This window comes from Dendrobium catenatum, unplaced genomic scaffold, assembly GCF_001605985.2.
Source record: "Dendrobium catenatum unplaced genomic scaffold, ASM160598v2 fragScaff_scaffold_880, whole genome shotgun sequence".
Lineage (NCBI taxonomy): Eukaryota > Viridiplantae > Streptophyta > Magnoliopsida > Asparagales > Orchidaceae > Dendrobium > Dendrobium catenatum.
Genome location: NW_021319342.1, coordinates 127,071 through 146,460, shown reverse-complemented (window position 1 = coordinate 146,460; position 19,390 = coordinate 127,071). Strand labels below are relative to the sequence as shown.

At 39.6% G+C, this 19,390-nt stretch overlaps 1 protein-coding gene across 3 annotated transcripts; it reads left to right on the top strand.

Moving 5' to 3' along the window:
• The first annotated feature begins 8,383 nt into the window (after window positions 1-8,383).
• Window positions 8,384-10,857, top strand: LOC110112781 (pentatricopeptide repeat-containing protein At3g53360, mitochondrial-like). Of its 3 annotated transcripts, none has more exons than XM_020845108.2 (2): window positions 8,880-9,041; window positions 9,151-10,857. In XM_020845108.2, exons 1-2 carry the CDS (start codon window positions 9,012-9,014, stop codon window positions 10,639-10,641), a joined length of 1,521 nt encoding a protein of 506 aa, XP_020700767.1. In that variant the 5' UTR covers window positions 8,880-9,011; the 3' UTR covers window positions 10,642-10,857. The 3 variants fall into 3 exon arrangements, with proteins under 3 accessions (XP_020700765.1, XP_020700767.1, XP_020700766.1); XM_020845107.2 differs by having other exon boundaries at window positions 9,122-10,857; XM_020845106.2 differs by having other exon boundaries at window positions 8,384-10,857.
• The last annotated feature ends 8,533 nt before the right edge of the window (window positions 10,858-19,390 follow it).

Genomic DNA, 19,390 nt, shown 5'->3' with positions numbered 1-19,390 from the left:
TAGGGCTCTAACATAAAACCTCTGATATGTCTTACATCATTGGTGGATTCTCTTGACCTCCTTCATAATGGTTAACATCGTCGAGCAAAGGCTCCGACATACAACCTCAGATAGGTCTCACATCATTGGTGGATTCTCTTGACCTCTTCCATATAGGTTAACATAATTGACCAGGGCTCTGACATACAACCTCGGATAGGTCTTACATCATTGGTGGATTCTCTTGACCTCTTCCACACAGGTTAATGTCATCGATCAAAGGCTCTGACATACAACCTTGGATAGGTATTACATCTTTGGTGGATTTTCTAGACCACTTTCACACAGGTTTACGTCATCGAGCAAAGGCAGTAACATACAACATCGGAAAGGTCTTACATCCTAAGTAGATTCTCTTGACCTCTTCCACACAGGTTTACGTTATTAAGCAAAGGCTTTGACATAAAACCTCAAAAAGATCTTACATCTTTGATAGATTCTCTCATCCTCTTCCATATAAGTTAACGTCATCGTGCAAAATGCTCTGACATACAACCTCGAAAAGGTCTCACATCCTTGGTGGATTATCTCGATCTCTTCCGTATAGGTTAACGTCATCGAGCAAAGCGCTCTGACATACAACCTCGGAAAGGTCTTGCATCTTTGGTGAATTCTCTCGGCCTCTTCCACACAGATTAATGTCATCAATCAAAGCGCTCTGACATACAACCTCAGAAAGGTCTTGCATCCTTGTTGGATTCTCTCAACCTCTTCCATACAGGTTAACGTCATCGAGCAAAGCGCTCTGACATACAATCTCAGAAAGGTCTTACATCCTTGCTGAATTCTTTCGACTTCTTCCATATAGGTTAACATCATCGAGCAGGTCTCTGATATACAATCTTGGATAGGTCTCACATCCTTACTGGATTCTCTCAACCTCTTCCATATAGGTTAACGTCATCGAGCAGGGCTTTGACATACAACCTTGGATATGTCATACATCCTTAATGGATTCTCGCAACCTCTTTTATAGAGGTCAGCATCATCGAGCAATGTTCTGAGTGAATAAAATTCTCTCTATAAAGATTCTATGAAAGCAAGTGGTTGATAGAATCATCACTCATATAAAGACCTTATCAGTCTAACAGTGCCTCCAAAAATATGGGGTGCAAGATATCAAAGCATATCTCAAAGATGTATAAAAAATTCAATTTTCTCGACGGGACAAGTTCACAACTTCATATACAATATCACTAGAGTTACATTACAAAATTGCACATCAAGTTCAAGTGTACATTTATTCTCAAGTTGAAATCAAAAGTATAGTGGCGTCATTCGTATAAGCTACTATCATCAAGCAATAAATAACTTCAAAATAGTCAAAAATCCTTAGTGGATTTAAGTGACTTCTTCTCTACTGCACATAAGCATCTCATATAACTTCTTCTTCAAAAAAAGATTACAATTTGGTATTCATCATGCCTCAACTCAATTGACACTATTAGTGTGTCTCTAGAATGCTGACAGTGTACATCACTTCATAAATGATATATGATGTTTGTATATTTCAATATGGATACATATTGAAATAACAAAATGCCACTAGACTCCCACCATCATTAGTCATTCATCTGATATTTATCAGCAGTCCTTCACTTCATATCAACCATCATCGGCTTCTCGCTCAACTGCTACATGCAGCGCACCCTCAAACTCTCTCCTTTAGCTCTACACTCGATCGTTGACTGCTAATGGGCTTCAACTCGATCGTCCATCGCTGACAGACTTTCGCTAAAATGGCATTAAAAAATCTCTCATCTACTCATCACTTCTGGTTCTCCTCCAAGACAGTATCACCGCCAGGTCTTCTCAAATCACCCTCGCATACAAGCATCAATTGATATCCTTCTATCACGGGTTGTCTATTTAGAAGATAGCCTCTCATCGCAAATTCTTCTATACAAGAGAGGGGTACTGAAGTTTGACAGGGGAATGCCGCCTCTCTCTAACAGTGGATGCCACCTACCAAAAGAGGGGAATGTCTCAACTGTAAGAAGTCAGAACAAAGGAGGAGAAAGAAAAGAAATGACTGCAAAAATTCTAGCCTCTACATAGGAAGAGGGGCACTGATTTTGCGTAGGAAAAATCACCTACGAAAAATAGTGGAATGCCTCCCCTGTTAGAATGTCATAATGCGGGAGGAGAAAAAAAAGAAACAATTGTAAAAATTCTAACCTCTACATACGAAGAGGGGCACTGGTTTTGCGTAGGGAAAATCACCTACAAAAAATAATGGAATGCCTCCCGTGTTAGAAAGCCAAAATGCGGGAGGAGAAAGAAAAGAAAAGGTTGTAAAATTTTTTTCTTCCACACTAAAGAGGGGCGCCGATTTAAGTAGGGAAAATCACCAATGAAAAACAGCGGAAGAACTTTAGAGCAAGAAGAAAAACATGGGAGAAAGAAGAAGAAAGATTGCACAAATTCCAACTTCTATACTAGAGGAGGGGTGCTTAATTAAGTAGGGAAAGTCACCTACTGAAAAAGAGCGGAAAGCCTCAACTGTGAGAAAGTAAGAAGGAGAAAAGAAGAACGTGCAGTTTTTCTCTTGGCTTTGGGGGCCTATTTATAGTTTTTTTTTTTTGAGAATGGGGAAGTTTCTAGAGTTTTCTAGAATTTTTGAATTTTTTTGAATTTTTCCAGAATTTTTGGAAATTTTGTGGGCCCCACCAAAAAAAATTATACATAATCGCAAGGTTAATCGCGCGGCTAACCGCACGGAACCATGTGGGACGCGCTTGTTGGCGTGGCCGGCGGCAAGCCGGCCTGCCGGCCGGTTCGGCCACCTACACTTGTCCGTGCCCGATTTCTGGCTCGGACGGTCCAAATTTGACGTTTTTGGGATCCCCAAACACATTTTTTGATGTTTCAGACTCAATTTTGACACTTTCGGAGCTCAATGGGGCCTCTATGAGCAAGTTTGTGTAAGTGTTCAACTTTTGGAACCCAATTTTTTGTGATTCGGCTAATATAAAATTTTGAAACAAGTATTTTCGGACTTCTGGAGCTTCGACGTCCGAAAGTAGGGGGGAAACTAATACGTCATACAAAATTTATCTTGATCGGGCACGAATCTCGAGGCAAACATCATGTTAGAAACTTCAAAAATTAAATCTAGGATCATCTAAACTCTGATTTCAGCAAACTTATAGTCAAACTGAGCGTTTCACAAATACAAACCCAACGACACCAAATTCAACTCAATCTGAACCCAAATGAGTTCAAATCAAGGTCCCGAAGCACTGTTAGAAAGTTCGTACAACAATTCAAATTACCAAACGGTCTCCGAACTTGATGATCTTATAGTCGAATCGAGCGCCTCGACGAGACAAATCCAACAAGCCCAAGATCGCCTAATTCCAAAGTCATTAAGACCTTCAAATGTTTGACAAACGGTGCACGATCAAGGGATTCAAATCGGCCGTCCATTCGAACCACTCCACATTTGCCCCTGATCTCTCATCTATTTACGGGCCATGCCACTACAAAAGATCTATAAATAGACCCCTCATTTCTCATGAGAGGGGACCCAAGCAAGAAAAAAGGAAGCAAGGAGGAGAAGAAGAAGAGAAGAGGGATAGGAGGGAAGAACTCCTCCTCGACCACCGCAGCCGGAATTTTGTCTAAGTGACGTCGGAATTCCGCCCGACCTCCAAGTGTTGCCGGAATTCTGTCCAACCTCCAAGTGACGCCAGAGTTTTTCCCAAATATCATCTAACATCAAAATTCTCCTTAGCCTTCAACTGGCGTCATACTTATACCCGATGCAAGACCTCCGCTCATCGTCAAGTTTCTACCCGACGCCGAACTTCTGCTTATTGTTGGACTTTCATCAGACATATATCCGATGTTGAATTTCTTTTCATTGCTGGATGTCTACCTGACGCCATCTTTCTGACCTATGTCGTTAGACAACGGTCCATCTTACTAACGTCGCCCGCCGACTACAGTCTTTCTGGCCTCCGTCGCCCGCCAACAACGATCCTTTTGACTAACATCGCCCGCCGACTATAGTCCCTCCGGCCTTCATTGCCCGCCGATAACGATCCTTCAGACTGATCTCACCCTCTGACTATAATCCTTTCGACCTCTGTCGCCCGTCGACTACGATCTTTCCGACTTATGTCGCACACCGACTACAATCCTTCAGACCAAACAAACACATAAATAATGATGCTTTGTATTCTCACCATGTAATGTACTTTATAAGATGTACATCAAGCTAAGGCCTTCTCCTAAAGAAGGGCCTCATTTGTAATCGACTACAATACTAGTGGATTCATTCAAACTGGGACAGGCCCCGTGGTTTTTCCCCCTTTTTAGGGGTTTTACACATAAAAATCTTGGTGTCTCATAAATGCTAGACCCTTTCTCTTTTCTGATTGTGTGCCGGATTTTCGTACAATACTAAGACGTTAAACTTATATTTCTCTACCGCCGCGAATACTCCTGGATGCAACATGTAACTTTTTGAAGTTTTTAATTTAGAAGTATTTGTGTCTATTATATTATTGGTGGTTTTCAGATTTTCCCTCCCTTGAGGGTGGATAAGCATGATCTCAAGTCAGTACAAAAATTGGTGTAGAACTCTACCTTTATTTATCATTCATATGACACAATTGGCAATTATATATGATTGAGACAATAAATTGTTTTTGTAGTGAGGAGATCAAATGATTAAGATTTAACATATGCAATTTATAAATGATGGATTACTAGATTCACTGATTTAGTTGGAGTCCAAGGTGACTTAACTTCTAATATAACTTTTTTTTTAATTAAAACCTACTCAGGAGCCTACTCATTAATATAAAATAATAATTACAAGTCCTTAAGAGGAATGAATAGCTCGCTACCGCTCCAAAAGAGCTACAATCAAAATAGAAATAAAATCCTATGATCCATAAATCCCTATCAAAATATAATCCACAAAAAAACCTAGGAAATCCACAAGAAAGCCATGAGCAATCACCAAAAAAATGGAGATAACAAAATTTTGAGAAATGAAAAGGAGCAAAATCACCTACATCAAATACGAACCACCTGAATCTGGACCAAACGTAGCAGCAAGGAGAGTGACCAGGGCCAGAATCAAGGATAATCACATAAGAACATCCAAACATCTGACCACAAAAATTCTTTCATCAATAGAACATCAAAGCCAAAAAATATTTAATAATTCTATCTCTTCCTATGTAAATCAAATACAACATTTTATTTGATAATCATATATATCTTGTTCAAGAAGCAACATGACTACTATGCCCAAATCTAGTTGATAAATATTTATTAAACAATTCATTCTGCTCTAATTTTGATGTGTCATTGGACATTTGTAGAAGTATATACCATGATGTATGCTTTTTGCTAATGATATTCTTCTTGCTGATAAAACTAGAGAAGAAATTGAAAAAAAAAACTAAAATTACGCAGGTCAACCTTAGCGTCTAAAGATTTTTATTTGAGTACCTCTAAAATAAAATACATGAAGTGTACTTTAATTATAAGTATAGTAGGGAACTGTGACTTAGGTTGATCAAGTCAATAAAAAGAGTATATGTTTTAGATATCTTGAATGTATTATTCAAAGTGAAGTTAAACTAAATGAGGAAACTATTAGTATAATTGGAATTGGCTAGTTGAAGTGAAAAAATGCATCAAATCTATTGTGTGATAAAAAAAAAAGTACTCTTCAACTTAAGTGAAATTTTAGAAAATGGTGGTGAGACTTGCAATGTTTTATGAATCAAAATGTTGGCCATTAAAAGAAGAGCATAAAATAAAATTATTTTTTACATGAATGAGGATGCTCAGATGGATGAGTGTCTTTACACTTTGAGATAGAATGTAAAACGAGTATATACATGAAAAGGTTGGTGTAGCTCCAGAAATGGATGCGAGTAGAGAGAGTCGCCTTAGATGATTTGGTTACATAAATGTTGGCCTTTCAATGACCAGAGCAAAAGAGTAGATGTATTAGATGTGACCTATATTAAGAAATGTATAGGTAAACCTAAAAATACTTAAAAGTATTAGAAATTGAGTGGAATTTGGTGTCGTTAGATTCGTATTTCCGAGACGCTCATTTTTACTATAAGTTTGTTGGAATCAGAGTGGAGATGGTCTCTGAATTAATTTTAGAAGTTTCTAACTCGATTTTGGATCGAGATTCTTGCCCGATCAAGATAATTTTTTGATGGTGTATCAGTTGCCCCCTACTTTCAGACGTTGAAGCTCCAAAAGTTTGAAAATACTTGTTCTGACACTTTACATTGGCCGAATCGCAAAACATTACATTTTAAAATTATAACCTTACTCAAACTTGATCATAGGCACCCGTTGAGCTCCGAAAGTGTCAAAATTGAGTCCGAAACGTCGAAAAATGTGTCTGGGGACCCCAAAAATGTCAAAAATCAAATAGTCCAGGCCAAAAGTTTGGCCCGGGCACGCGTAGGCGACCTGACCGGCCGGTCTTTGCGTGCTGCCGCCGCCGGTGGCGACGCCCGTTCCGTGCGCGGTTTGAAGGCAGCCAGTTGCCGGCTGTAGTTTTTTTCATTTTTTTTAAGCGGTTTTGGCCCAAAATCGCCCAACCGCCTGATTTTTTTTTTTTGAATGAGAGAGGTATTTTTTTTTTAATGAGAGAGGTATTTTTTTATTGGGTAACTACCCTAACTCCCATAACTCCCTCCTCCTTCTATAAATACCCCCTGGGGTATTAAAATTTCACACCTTCTCCTCTCCTTCTATTCTTACAATTAAGGCTTTTCCTTGGTCATCCAAGACCCCTCTCTTTGCAAGGAAGTCCGGAGATTCCCATTCTCCCTCTATTCTTACAATTGAGGCTTTCCCTTGGTCCTCCAAGGCCCCTCTATTTGCAAGGAAGTCCGGAGATCCCCCATTCTCCCTCTATTCTTATAATTGAGGCTTTCCCTTGGTCCTCTAAGGCCCCTCTCTTTGCAAGGAAGTCCGGAGATCCCCCATATTTCCCCCAACACCCTTAGGAGAAATGTCAAGTGATCGCCTTCCACCGAGACATCCTGCAATCCGGGGAGACCCCATCACACCGTATGATTGCGAACAGAGGCCAAATAAGAAAATGATGGTAGACGAGACAAAAAAGTGACTTCCTGATTCTTTTCCGTAAGAATTTCTATTTCCCGAATGATGTGAAGACGATTGTCCCTACGAGGTCTGATCGGGCTAGCCTTCCTCCTACTGGGTACTTGACCATTTTTTAGACCCACTTGCGAGCAGGGTTACGCTTTCCACCTCCTGCTGAGTTGATCGAAGTTTTAGAACGGTGTAGGGTAAACCTATCCCAATTTTCATTGAGAGTGATGTCAGTGACTGTGGGATTGATTGCGCTCTTCAGATATCGAGGAGTTACTCTGACGCTTGAGCACCTTTCAAGGATGGGTTGACTTACTAGTGACACAAATGGGCGTGTAACCTTCAGATCCAAATGGTTGGATGTGCGTACCCGTGATCCTTCAAAGAACTGGGCCAGTGCATTTTTCTTTATGAAAAATGATTGGGGCCTGATTGAGAAGTGGGGGAAGATGAAGGATTTGCCAGCCCCTCTGCATGTCGGGGAAGAAGACATAATGAGGATCTTGAAGGTCCTGACATCGAACATCTTCTATTCAAGATTCGTCACATGAGTAGATACACCGAGGAAGAGTTCTTGTTCAAGGTTGGGTTGTCGTTCCATGCTGGAAGGTCTGATGCAAAGATGTTGAAGCCGACTTCCAAGGTCCCCGAGCCCCCTACCCCAGCTTCAAAGGTGGCTCCTAAACGACCGGCTAGAGGCGAAGACCCCCAGGTTTTATGGATCAAAATTTTGGCCATTAAAAGAAAAACATAAAATTAAATTAATTGTTGCATGAATGAGGATGCTCAGATCGATGAGTGGCTTTACACTTTGAGATAGAATGTAAAACGAGTATATACATGAAAAGGTTGATGTTGCTCCATAAATGGATACGATTAGAGAGAGTCGTCTTAGATGGTTTGGTTACATAAATGTTGGCCTTTCAATGACCAAATCAGGAGAGTAGATGTATTAGATGTGGCCTATATTAAGAAATGTAGAGGTAAACCTAAGAATACTTCAAAGCATTAGAAATGATAATTTGACTCTTAATTAGATACAATAGAGAAAAAAGATTCATGAAACTGATCCGACGTAGTGGGATAAATAATTGATGTTGTTATTGTGTTTAATATTTTAAAAGAATGGTTAAATAAGTAATTAAGAGTTTAGGGTTTAGGGTAATCTAAATAAATATAAACAAAACTATGTAAATAGTGGTTAAGGTTACAGTTATTGATAAGATAATAAAAATGCTAATTCATGTGTATGTACATGAATTGTAATTAAAATATATATTTGGAGTGTTAGCGTGTATGATTATTTTGTGATTAAGATTTTAAATTAGAATTTTTGGGTTGACGGTTTAAGATCGATGGTTTGAAATTATGCGTTTGGGTGATACTCCATCTTCAACTTCATCAATCTCACAAATCCAACAGAAGAGAACAAAATGCATCTGAGATCTGAGCCCAAACTCTTGGCTGGTCACCTGCATAGACTGCCTTCAATTCCACGACGACTCCATGGCCTTATCGACAGTCTTCCGAGCTCTCTACGATCCGAAGAATCTCTCAAGGGGAAAGATTGTTCACTGCAAGATAATTGTCTCCAGTCTTCTCCCAGATGTCATCACAAGCAACCATTTGATGTCAATGTACGCAAAATTTGGACTTTTGGATGATGTTCGCTGTGTGTTCGACGACATGCCCTACTTGAACGTTGTCTCATGGTCTATACTTATAAACGCTCAATCCAAGATAGGTTCGGTTAAGGAAGCCTTTGACTGCTTCAGATTAATGGTTTCTGATGGCTTCCAACCTAATGATTTCACCTATGTGAGCGTTTTATCCGCTTGTGCAAAGCTTAGTGCTGTGAAACCATGCAAGGAAATTCATGGGAGGGTTTACAGGTTTGAAAATGTTATCTCAAATAGATTCGTGAGTAATTCGTTGATGAATTCTTATTCAAAATGTGGCTTTGTTTGCTCAGCCCAAAAGGTGTTTGATGAAATTTTGCAGCCGAATTTGGTTTCATGGAGTTCCTTGATTTCGGGGCATTGTCAATTTGGAGAACATGAAGAAGCTTTGAGAATTTTCTCAAGGGCTAGACGACAAGGTGTGATGATTAATGAGTTTGTGCTTGCTAGTGTGTTGAGTGCTTGTTCTGGACTGGAAGAATTAAAGGTGGCTAAACAACTGCATTGCATTTCCCTGAAAAATGGTCTTTTCTTTGATTCATTTGTGGAGGCTGCGACTATTGGCATGTATGTAAATTCTGGTGATCTGGAATCAGCTTATCTTGCTTTCTCAGATATAAAAGAACCAGGATTAGCTTCTTGGGCTGTAATCATCAGAGGATTTGCTTTAGAAGGCTATGGAGAGAAAGCAATGTGTCTCTTTCGGAAGCTAAACTCTACTGGCTTGAGACCCAACGAGCATGTCCTCCCATCTATTCTGGTTGGTTGCTCCATGTCCCATATTGTTGAAGGAGGGATGCAGATCCATTCCCTTCTAATAAAGTTAGGATATCAGATGTTTTCTTGTGTTGGCAACACAATTTTGGATTTCTATGCAAAATGTGGAATGTTTAGGGAATCATTACTAGTATTTGAAGCCATGGAAGAGAGGGATGTTGTATCATGGAATGCTATTTTTGCTGCATATATCAGACATGGCGATCTTATTGGAGCTTCAAAGCTTCTGAACGAAATGCTACTTCAATGCAAAGATCTAAATGTCTGCACTTACTCGAGCATTCTTAGTCTCTGTGCTGATCTTCCTGCCATAGAATGGGGGCTCGCCACGCATTGTTGTGTTCTTAAATTAGATTTCGATGCCAATGTTGTAGTCGGAAGTTCATTGATTGACATGTATGCAAAGTGCGGATGGTTGAACTATGCTCTTAGAATTTTTAACAGAATGCCTTCAGAAAACTTGGTTTCTTGGAACAGCATGATTTTTGGCTATGCTCAGCATGGATTCGGCATGGAAGCAGTAGAAATGTTTCATAGAATGGAAGCAGAAGGCATTGTCTCAAATGAGATCACTTTCATTGGAATTCTTTCTGCTTGTGCCCGTGTTGGTCTTGTTGAGCAAGGGGAGATTATCTTCAAACTAATGAAAACAAAAGGGATAATTCCAAGGATTGAGCACTATGCTTCCATGGTTGATCTGTTTGCTCGAGCTGGGGAGACGAAGAGGGCCTACAACTTCGTCAAAAACATGCCTATGGAACCAAATACTGTAATTTGGCGTTGTCTTTTGGCTGGCTGTAAGAGCCATGGGGATTTAAACATTGGAATGCTTGCAGCTAAATACATTCTCAACGATGAGCCTCATGATATTTCAGCTCGTGCCATGGCATCTGCTCTTTATGTAAGTGCTGGTTTGTGGGATGAGAGAGCTAAAGTTAGAGGTACACCAAAGAGGGAAGCTGAGAAGGTGCCAGGCCGAAGTTGGATTGAGGTGAAGGGCAGATTTCCTCATGCAGTCAATGGATTATTAACTTAAGGTGATGGTTGTAACATATTCACAGATAAGTAGAACAAGGTGACAGTGGCCAAAATAAAGAGCTTTAGCATTAGTGATACCCTATAACAATGGAATAATTTTGCAGCACAAAGCACAACAATGGTTAATACTGATGTTATATTGTTGCAGTGGTTTATACCACAGCTATGTAGTAATGATTTTAATGGATGCTACATAGTAGAATTGTTCTACTTATATCTGTGAAGTAAAATGGTTAAAACTGTCGCTAAGTCCTTTATTATTATTTTTTTAATGTCAACAATACATGTAAGGGTGGTTTTCTCCAGTACTATCATCTAGCATAATGATTCAATCGCAATTCATTCAATACTATTAAACGTACGCAATCATCAATAGCATTCATAGATAAACAACATCAATCATCAAATATAAGTGAAGCAATAATATATTTAACAAACATGAAATTTCATATTTTTAATAAATAATCAATGCAAGTTTTCTAATGCCTTAAATAAGCATTACAACAACAACAATAACAAGCCTTTTATCCCACTGTGAGGCCGATTATATGAATCTTTTTTCTCTATTGCATTATATTAGGAGTGAATTTCTCTTTTAAATCTAATAAAAATATCTTTTTAATACTTTCTAACCAAGTCTTTTAAGCCAACCTCTACCTTTATAAACATAGGCCATATACAATACATCTAGTCTCCTAATAGGTTCATGTTAGGTTGGAAGTAAAACATCGCAACGAAACAAAAAAGAAAATAGAAATGCTGTGGGAAGAAAAAAGGACACAAAGATGTAACGTGAAAAAATCCGAATATGAGAAAAAATCATAGAGTCATACCACACAAAGAAATGTACAATAAAAATTGGGAGAAATGAATATAGATCTCTCTTTCTCTCTCTCTCTCTCTTGCTTCTATTCTCTTTGGCACCGTACTCACACACAAAATATAAGAGAAATTCAAGTAAAATAACACCAAAGGACGCCACCCTCGAAGCACTGCTGCGCCTAAGCCTCTATCATCAGTCCATCTGATGATGTTGCGGCACTCAAACCCGCAGCGCTGCTTGTTGCATTCACAACATTGCGGTGTTGAATCTAGAGAGTTGCGGTGATCCGCTCTCTATTATTTCTCCAAGCAAACTCTACTACACAAGGATACTCGAGTACACAATGTCGAGGAATTATAGCACACAGCGCCAGAGCATTGTACGGAAAAAATGTGCCCTTGATTATGTATAATTAAATGTGTTGATTTGCTTCATTAATTAGAATGATTTGGTAAGAAGTCAAGTAAAAGAAGAAAGTAGGCACACAATTACACATGTGTCCTTGATTATGTATAATTAAATGTGTAAGAAGAGTTTCTGAGTAGTAGGGAATGATCTTAGAGGATCTCAAGATAGTACTTGTTTTCCCTCATGTCAAAAACTTGGAATAATGCTTACTCAGTAAACTCAAACATTTTGTTAAAACGAGCTCCTATTTGCCCATGATCTCACACCTATTTACAAGCCATGCCACTCCATAAAAACTATAAATAGAGCCCTCATTCTTCACAAAGGGGGAGGGAAGTGAAGAGAGAGAAGAAGAAGAAGAGAAGAAGAGGACAAAGGGGAAAAGGAGAATCCTCTCCTCATCGACCACCGCCGGAGTTCGTCCTGCCTCCCAAACATGCCAGGATTCTGCGTGATATTTGGGAGAACGCAGGAATTCTGTCCAACTTCCACGTGATGGTGAAATTCTTTCCAATTTACAACAGAGTTCTCTCCTGACGCCGAAACTCCGCCCAAGTGAAGTCGGAGTTCTCCTCAGCCACCAACAGACGTCGGACTTCTACCCGACGTCGGACCTTCACTCTTCGCCAAGTTTCTACCCGACGCCGGACTTCTACCAATTATCGGACTTCACTGGACGTCTACGCGAAGATGGATTTCTTTCCATTGTTGGACTTCTACCCGACGCTTTCCTTCTGATCTTCGTCGTCAAACTACAGTCTTTCTGACCTCTGTCGCCCGCCAACTACGGTCCTTCTGACTTATGTCGCCCGCCGACTACAATCATTCCGATCTCTGTCGCCCGCCGACTATGGTCCTCCTAACTTATGTCGCTCGCTGACTACGGTCCTTCTGACTTACGTTGCCCACCGACTATAGTCTTTCCAACCTACATCGCCCACCAACTACGGTCTTTCCGACCTCTGTCGCCCGCTGACTACAGTCTTCCTGACTTATGTCGCCCGCCGACTACAGTCTTCCCGACCTCTGTCGCCCGCCGACTACGGTCCTCCTGACTTATGTCGCCCGCCAACTACAGTCTTTTCGATCTCTGTCGTTCGTCGATTATGGTCCTCCTGACTTACGTCACCCGCTGACTACAGTCCTTCCGACCTCCGTCATCAGTCGACTACGGTCCTCCTGACTTACGTCGCCCACCGACTACAAGCCTTCCAACCTCCATCGCCCGCCGACTACGGTCCTCCCGACCAAACGAACATGTCAATAGTGATTCTTTGTTTTTACATCATGTAATGTACTCTATAAGATGTACTTCAAGCTAAGGCCTTCTCCCAAGGAAGGGCCTCATTTGTAATTGACTGCAAATACTAGTGGATTCGTTCAATCTGGGCTAGGCCCAGTGGTTTTTCCCCCCTTTTCAGGGGTTTTCCACCTAAAATTCTTGGTGTCTCATAAATGCTAGACACTCTCTCCTTATCTGATTGCGTGCCGAATTTTTGTACAACGCTAAGACGTTAAATATGATATTTCTCTACCGCCGTGAATACTCCTGGACCCAACAATTATAATTGATAATTCCTTGAATGATTATAATCATGTATATATAGATGGAGGATCACTTTATAATATTAAGAAAAATGATAGACATTCTTGAAAATAATTCTAAACCTCCGTATTTATGTGGTATTAGTTTTCCTTTTCAAGATTAAAAAAAGAAAGAAATCATAACTAGAACCAAAAAACATTTTCTATTGATTTTTTTTAGTCCCATTCTGGTTGTAAGCCCAACAAAGAAGCAAAATTAAACCTAAAATTGCACTTGTTTAATCCCCAGCTCTTGAACATATATCATGATTGAAGGTGATGAGGTTGTAAAGGAGGAATTTTTACTCTTGAAAGCTCCTTTTTATTAAATTGACTGATGGGAGTTGCTACAAATAGCATAGCAAGATCATAAGAATTACCTCCCCCAAACATGCTAAAGAAAAATAATTCATAGCCTTGATTTGTGTGCAATTTCTACGATCTATCATTAAAAACAAGTAGCTTGTGAATCCAACTAAAAATTGATGTTAGGAAAATCAAAAGTATTGCACTATAATAAGATGGTAAAAAAGGAAATGATTGTTGTATATCATTTATCAATACTTCTTCTACTAAGATACCACATCTCTAAAAATTTTACCTGTAATTTAAAAATGAATACAATTGTGGGCTTCAAAAATTTGGCCCTCGCCTCCCTCGCTTGCTTTTCTTTAGGGGAGTTTTAATGGAATTAAGTTCCAGAGTAAATTTTGGAAGGCAGATGGATTTGTAGATAAGACACTGCCCAGAGATTTCACCTTTAGTTTGCGAGGACTTTATGATCTAAGTTCTGATTTCCTATAGGCGCAAGCCCCAATTGTTAATTACCCCTCTTGATAAAAAGAGATAACTTTCGATTAAGGCTAGTCGTCAATCAGATAAATTATATCTATAGATAAGTAGTATCATGTATATAGTAGAAGCATATGCATTTGAAAATTTGATATTTAAAATAGAAATTTCACCACCTGGCACTTAAAGTGGATGGTGGGGGAATGAATGATGGACCCTATCAAGATCCCATGGTTCTGTCATCCCGGATCATTGTGGTCCCTAGTCTACTTAGTCAGAGGAGGTAGTGGATCCAACCTGATAGAAGGATCCTTTTCAACAGCCAATTGTTGCTTCATCCAATGGTACCTTGTATACCCGGGGTGGATGTTTGTCTATGGGGACAAATTTGAATCCACCTTAACTAACATAGAGCTTTGTACCATATCAATTATACCCTATTGATTCATATCTCAGAGATTTGATGCCATTAAGGAACGCATTGGCTTTGGACATAATAGATATCTTGTGGTACCATTTGGCAGCAAAATCGTTCTGTTCAGAGGGCCCTGGGTCATAACCATTTATCCTACAGTACCATTTGGCGTCAAAATTGCCAGTTAGAGGACACGTATCACGTCCTTACTAGCAGGAGATTATTTGAGAATAGATTCAATTAATATTTTTGACTAGGCATTAGCTCTGTATGAGCTAAAATAAATTTTAATTTGTCCACTCGGACAAACTATTATAGATGGTGGATGGATTTTGCTTTAAGTTATTTAATAGATTATTTTAATTTTAAATATTTGGGGTTTGGGATTTTGGATTTTCATGGGTATTTGGGAAATTGTGAGGCATTTGAAAGTGTTTGTAAACCCACCATTTGAGATATAAATTCAACATGACTATCATCAGGGCGTATGGAATCATTCACTGACTAAACCTTATTGACTCTATCAGTCTGTCGATAGAGGATCGGATTTCATAGGCTTTATGCATTTGTGAATGAATTTTCTTTCTTGGAAGCCTTGAAGGCCATATATGAATGTATAAAATTGATATTCCGATCGAAACCTCGACCATATATCTATTTAATAATTCGAGCTGTGTCAACTCCTATCATATAGAAGGATCGAGCTTAAATTATGCTCATTTATTAACCTGCACAACATCCCTAGATGTCATGTTCATATCCAAAATACACTCGTCGGGGCCCATGCGGGTATATGATTGCATTTTCCCCTTTTGTGTACTTATGTGTATACATATTATAGTGCATTTGTGGGGGCATTTTGGACATTTGACAAGTCTTCTACGACAACTTGTAGAAGTTTCCATTTTTCATAGTCTTTTAATATTTGTTCGTAGGAGGCATGTTAGATGGACAATCATTGTTCATCAAGAAACTTGCAAGCCTCAATAGTCTTATCCAACTCAATGTTTATGACTTGGTTGAACAAAGACTCATTCACTTCATCTTTGAATGTGATTTGATCTAGTCTTCTCTTTTGAGAACTCATATGAGAATCAACAAGCAACTTCCAGATTTTGCCATCATCATCATTTTTTTTTGTCTTAAATAAATAATCAATCATTTCAACCTTGGATGATTGTGTCTTTACTGATGCTTTATACTTCAAAATTAGTGGCCACTTCCTTGAAGTGACAAACTATGGCAATTAATGAATGTACGTCAGACCGTCTAGGAGAGCTGTGCGAGGCATAAATTCCTCAAATAAATGTTGTGGCCCTTGGAATGATTGGAATAACATGTATATTTTCTATTTATAATTGTGAGTTTGGGCCATCAAACTTTGCATTGATCTTAAACAGCACATTTGTTAAACATGGATCATTAACTCTAGTGGGTGTGATGTATTGTGTGTTAACATTCACTTGAACACTTATAGACGTATCACGTTGTTACTTCCACTGTATTTCAATTCCCTTTCACTGCAACTAACACGTTGAATATGGGATAGGTCTCTTGCAATACATTCACTACTGTTATAGGTAGTTAGGTAGTTGTATTCATTCGAAGACTAAAATTGACTACATGATACTATATTTTACCGAGGTCTTTCTGTATCTACCTACAGATGAGTGGTAGTGCATACACCTATATTCCTAGAGGACCCTTATATGTTGCAGATCTTGCATCCTTGATTACATGCAGGTCGGTGTGCAAGTTTGTATTTTGATGTTGATTGCTTACTAAGTTATATCCATTAACAACTTCTTCATGCATATTAGCTAGAAATTTACTATAATCATAGCACATCAATCTTCAAAACTCGAAAGAGATTGTAATATTTTATTTGCTTGACATTGCATTATTGCATGAGGTAGAGATGCTGCTACATTCACTGTTGCAGGGACTATCGTATGCATCCCTAAGATAATTTGCATTCCCTTATAGGGAGATATGTTGCATTTATAGTTCATTTTTCATCATCACTGCTTGCCAAGATTTGTAAAATTTACGTATCCAACATATTAGTGTGTCATCGGTCAAGATACATTCTTCACCAATGTTTGTGGGAACTATAACCTTCATTTGTCGGATCTTGCACCTTTCAGTTGTCAACTAACTGATGTTGGTTGGAAGAATGTTGCAACATTCGAGGACCTTTATGGCGACTAATAAATATACTTTGAACATGTCATGTGTTTTCAAGCAAGTTATTTCATTCATTAATTATCTACTTCATACACTCATGGATGTTCACATTCATTGTGAGTTCTTGATATTTACTTGCAAACTCTACTTGCCCATTTTCCTTCACTTGAATGCATTTCCCCGAACTCCTTGCATACACTTGTAGGTGGATTATCACCCATTGGTGGTTGCACTTTAATTGTTATAATCATTATGAATGAGTTGTAGTATTGTGGTAGCCTTTGTGTTGTGATTTCCATGCAAGTCATGTTTAACGTATTTTATTAAATACAAGTCCCAAACTCACTCATCTGCATTTGATCAAGAATTCATGAAGGTACTTTGAAATTCATTTGAAATTTCATGCCATAGCTTATAGGTAGAGATCTTGTTGATCTCTTTTTGCAAGCAAGTTGTGTTATCCATTTAGAGAATCATATTATGTTATGAGATTTGATTGTGTTGTTGCTCAAGAGAAATTTCTTTACTGCCCCTTCATCTTAGTTGTGTTCAACTTGATTCTTTCTTGCGTGTTGATTATGTTCATATATCCTCCTCCACAAGTCCCCCGTAATTCATTTGACTTCAAGCTCCTTTTTCATTTTGTTTGCATTGAGAGCTTGTGTTCCGCTTGCTTGCTTGCATAAGATTTGAATGACTCAAATCTTTCTTAATTAAAAATTTCATCCAAATTGAAATGATAATTTTTTAACATTTCATTGGAGTTTTATGTTATCATCAAGTTAGGCTCGTGTTTGTTTCTCATTTTGATTTGAGTCCAAGTCCTTTATAGTTAAATTGCAAGTCTTTGCTTGTATTCAAATTGTTCAAATCTTGTCTACTTAATATTTATATCGAGTTCAAGTTTGAACTCATTTTGTTATCATTTGCTTCAAGTCCAAATTCATTTTATGTTTGGATTCACTTAAGTTATTTTAGTCCAATAAAGTTCAAGTTAAGTCCATTCAAGTTCGAGTTCTAGTCCAGATCCTCTTCTTTTTGTCCAAGTCCTTGAATCTTCAGTCCCAATTTCAGCACCTTCCTGGCATCTCCCCCGTTTAGGAGAAAAACCAAGAGGGAGCATTCCCCTCCATGCTACATAAGCGCTTCAGGTAGATGTCAGGTGACACTGTGGCTATATTTTCTTTAATCCCCATGATGCTACATGAGAGTTTAAGGGTCTTTGGCACCTGTTTAAGAAAAGCATAGTGATTTCTCCATGTATTGGTACTTAGTTTTTGTCCGAGTCACGCTACATGAGCGCTTAGGGGATTACCCGCCTCGTTGCGAGCATCGTACCGGTTTCCCTCCCACCGTGCTACGTGAGCGCGTAGGGAGGTTGTCGACTTGTTGCAAGTCTCGAGAGCAGGGTTTTTGAGTTAAAAAAATTTATACCTTTGCGGGGATGATGACGATGGCGAGATGCACAAAATCATTTCATTCTCTCTTTTCACCTTTTTTGATGAATATAGCGGCGTGTTGCCCAACATATCTTGCTTTTTCTGCAGGTTTAGACTTTAGGGTGAACCTCCCTCAAATAGAGGGGATGCTGTCAATTTTTTTTTTGCAGGTGCTACAGGTTTCCGGCGGCTAACTGGAGGTTTGGCCGCCGGAAACGACGATACCGGACTGCCAATGAGAAGCCGCCGGTGATGGCATTTCACCGCCTGTTTATTACCGGCGGTTACCGACGGCCACCGGCGGTGCTACGGTGGACATCCGGCGGTTTAGATCATCGGGAATACCGACGGCTCGACCGCCGGCTATCGCCGGTAAATGAACCGACGGTCTATCGGCGCTTGCCGGCGGTTTAAGAAACAAACGACGCCTACCTAAACCACCGAAGACTGTCGGTAATTTGACCGCCGGTCAGCCGTCGGTCAGATAACCGGCGGCGTAACGGCCGACAAACCGTCGGTTCCAAATCCGGTTTTCACCGGCGGTATACACCGCCGCCAACATAAACCGCCGGTAAAAAACCGTCGGTAGAAGTTTCCTACGCCATTTTTTCTGGCGGCGGGAAAACCGTCGTAAAGCCGCCGGTAATACATAAAACCACCGGTTAATCTAGCGTAATCGCCGGAAAAAACCACCGGTTAATCTAGCGTAACCGCCGAAAAAAACCGCCGGATTTCGGCGTTTTTCATGTAGTGAAATAGGTTAGGTTTTTGAATGGTTATGCTATAGGCAGAGCAGGCGGGCAGCGGCAGGGCGGAGTGGGCAGCGACCGGGCAGCGCAAAATTCAAAATTTTTTAAAATAAACGGGTTTGCGGGTTGACCCGGCAACCTGCTGGGTGAACCCGACCCGTTTGATAAACGGGTCGAATTTGAGAACCCGAACCCGACCCATTTATCAAACGGGTTGGGTCTAACCCGGATTTTCCGGGTCGGGTCCGGATCGGGTTTTTGGGTCATGTCAAATATTGACACCCCTAGGGAGCTCGACTGGGTATGAGGGTTGGCAGTGTTCAATGGTAGTTAAATAATTTCAATAGCAC